General features: G+C 41.9%; 1 protein-coding gene across 1 annotated transcript; it reads left to right on the plus strand.

The window, feature by feature from the left end:
- Positions 1–292: 292 nt before the first annotated feature.
- On the plus strand, positions 293–2393 carry LOC119193329 (spectrin alpha chain-like; the record flags this gene model as incomplete). Its single annotated transcript, XM_037446920.1, is given in 6 exon segments — positions 293–445; positions 711–870; positions 1258–1455; positions 1457–1461; positions 1786–2013; positions 2214–2393. Coding segments are annotated over 6 exon segments (909 nt in total), but the record flags the coding sequence as incomplete, so codon positions are not given.
- Between the last annotated feature and the right edge of the window lie 410 nt (positions 2394–2803).

A 2803-nucleotide genomic window follows, 5' to 3' on the forward strand; every position in this document is an offset into this window, starting at 1 on the left:
GCCTCTTTTCTGTTTCTTGTTACTTACCCCTTCTACCGAAATTAAAAGACTTATAACTTGTTGATTTTTTAACGTATTTAAATAATTCTTTCTGTGTTATAATTTATATAACGTAAATATTTGATAATAATAAAGAACAAACATGAGTCCGGTCCCCTATTTTAGATCATAGGGTTTTTATTTGACAGTCCAAATATGAATAATACATTTTTGCTTGGATTTATAAGGCACATATTATGTTACTGCGTCGTCTGGTGTATCCCAGCGGTTACAATGTATTCCCTGGTCGCAGGACCTGACGAGCGTGCAGAACCTGCAGAAGAAGCACGCGCTGCTGGAGGCGGACGTGAGCTCGCACGCCGAGCGCATCGACGCCATCCGCACGCAGGCCGAGCAGTTCATCGAGCGCGACCACTTCGACGCAGACAACATCAAGGCCAAGCGGGTACGTATACTGTCTAGATTGCGTTGCAGCCAAATGATGATATGGTGTAAAATTGGCGTGCATGTCGAATAATGAAATTGAGTTTTAATATACTCAAAAGAAACTTGAATTCCGATATTCATAAATCTTACTGCAGTAACAGTGCGTATTACGTTGTACGTAAATGTGATGTACGGAATGAAACTTGATGGTCAACGGTTTAGCTTAAAATAAATGTGAAAGTATTAGTAAATATTCGAGATATTTTAATTTTTTGGCAAACCAGGATGCTCTGGTGGCCCGATACGCCGCGCTGGACAAACCGATGGCGATCCGCAAGCGACGCTTGCTGGATTCACTGCAGGCGCAGCAGCTGTTCCGCGATCTGGACGACGAAGCCGCCTGGATCCGCGAGAAAGAGCCTATCATCGCCTCCACCAATAGAGGTAAGTCAGGGATTGATTTTAAACTCCTATTAAAAAGATCAAACATTAAATTGGCAAGATTTTTTGTATTTAAAAGTTTTTAATCCCAGGTTTATAATATCATCTGTTTTTTTTTTTCACAATTATATTATTGTACTTACTGTTTGTTTTAAGTTTTGGTCAAACAGCGTATGGGGCAGGATGTGAAAAGTTGTAGAGTACTAGTTTATATAGGTTATGTCACATAGCCATCGTACCCGACGTTTGAAATCTCATAGAGTCAAAGGCCAGCGTCGCGTCGCAGCCACGCCCCGTGCGCTGTTTGATGAAAGCATAACACCATAATCCAGTCGATACAAGTTTCTCCTAAAACTCTACGACACACTTTTAAAACTCATGTCGTGCCAGGCCGTGACCTGATCGGCGTGCAGAACCTGATGAAGAAGCACCAGGCCGTGATGGGTGAGATGGCGCAGCACGAGGCGCGCGTGGAGGCGGTGCGGGCGGCCGGCGCGGCGCTGCGGGACGCCGGACACTTCGCCGCCGACGACATCGCCACGCGTCTGCAGCAACTGCACAACCAGTGGACGCAGCTGCAGGAGGGCGCTGCAGGTAAACACACTACTTGTGTAGTACTGGTACCTACACGTAGTATTCGGATGTTGATATAAAATGATATTGCAGTATTTGCTATCTGAAATTAATAGACGTATGAAATAGAGGTGTATCAAGTACTTCTCGTCTCATTAGGTTACTGTAGTTATAATCTTTATCAGAGTTATAAATGTAAAATATGAAAAAATTGGTCCTTCAAGCCGGATCAACGTGTTTAGATAAATAATTACATTGAAAATTTCAGTTTTATATGATTACTATAATTGATATTCGATATTATAATGGATGTACTATCAGCAATAACCATTTTCCCCCCAACAGCGCAAACAAGACCTGGAAGACTCGCTGCAAGCTCAGCAATACTTCGCGGACGCCAACGAGGCCGAATCATGGATGCGCGAGAAGGAACCCATGGCGAACACACAAGACTACGGCAAGGACGAGGACTCCTCCGAAGCTCTGCTCAAGAAGCACGAGGCGCTGCTGTCTGATCTGGAGGCGTTCGGAAACACCATCAAGTCGCTCAGGGAGCAGGCTAACGCTTGCAGGGTGAGTTTGTTAGTAGAAGGAATTAGAATGTTGCTGTCAATAGGGTTGTCAATGTAGTAGAAATATGAAAATAAATTATTTGAAAAAAAGATCTATAATATAAAATTTTAAGTGAAATAAAAATATGAATATTATTATCTTGGTAATCTACCAGCTTCCTATGGTGTACTTCGATGTCTAAAGTACACGTTTTTCCATAGCAACAAGAATCTCCAGTGGTGGACGTGTCAGGCAAGGAGTGCGTGGTCGCTCTGTACGATTACGCTGAGAAGTCGCCGCGCGAGGTGTCTATGAAGAGAGGTGACGTCCTCACTCTCCTCAACTCTAACAACAAGGTATGTTTTGCACACAATAGATGCCATTGATGTTTTGTTAGATTCAATATAATATTAACGCGCGACCTATGAGACGATGTTAGTGTTTTTTCAGTGAGTATTCATTGCTCGTAATAAAGGACTTAGGGTCCATTGAATATCGGAGGTTAAAGCATCAGCCTCATAAGCAGGTCAATGTTGATACCTAAAATACATCTTATGATTTCTAATCTAAAGTACGTAATCTCAAGTGCTTCGAATCATCAGTCACTAGGGCTTTTTATTATTTCTGATTCATTTAACGAAAAAAGGGTATCGAAAGTAGAAAGTATATGTAGTTTTAAACATATTATCGCGTGCTTAATAATTGTCGTTACTGAAAATGTCACATCAACTTGATATCAATACTGTCTGAACGTGAAGTGCGTATCCATCAGAAAAGTATAAATGGTTATTCCTAGCAGTCACGTGGATAT

Source organism: Manduca sexta, unplaced genomic scaffold, assembly GCF_014839805.1.
Source record: "Manduca sexta isolate Smith_Timp_Sample1 unplaced genomic scaffold, JHU_Msex_v1.0 HiC_scaffold_3983, whole genome shotgun sequence".
In the NCBI taxonomy this organism is placed as follows: Eukaryota; Metazoa; Arthropoda; class Insecta; order Lepidoptera; family Sphingidae; genus Manduca; species Manduca sexta.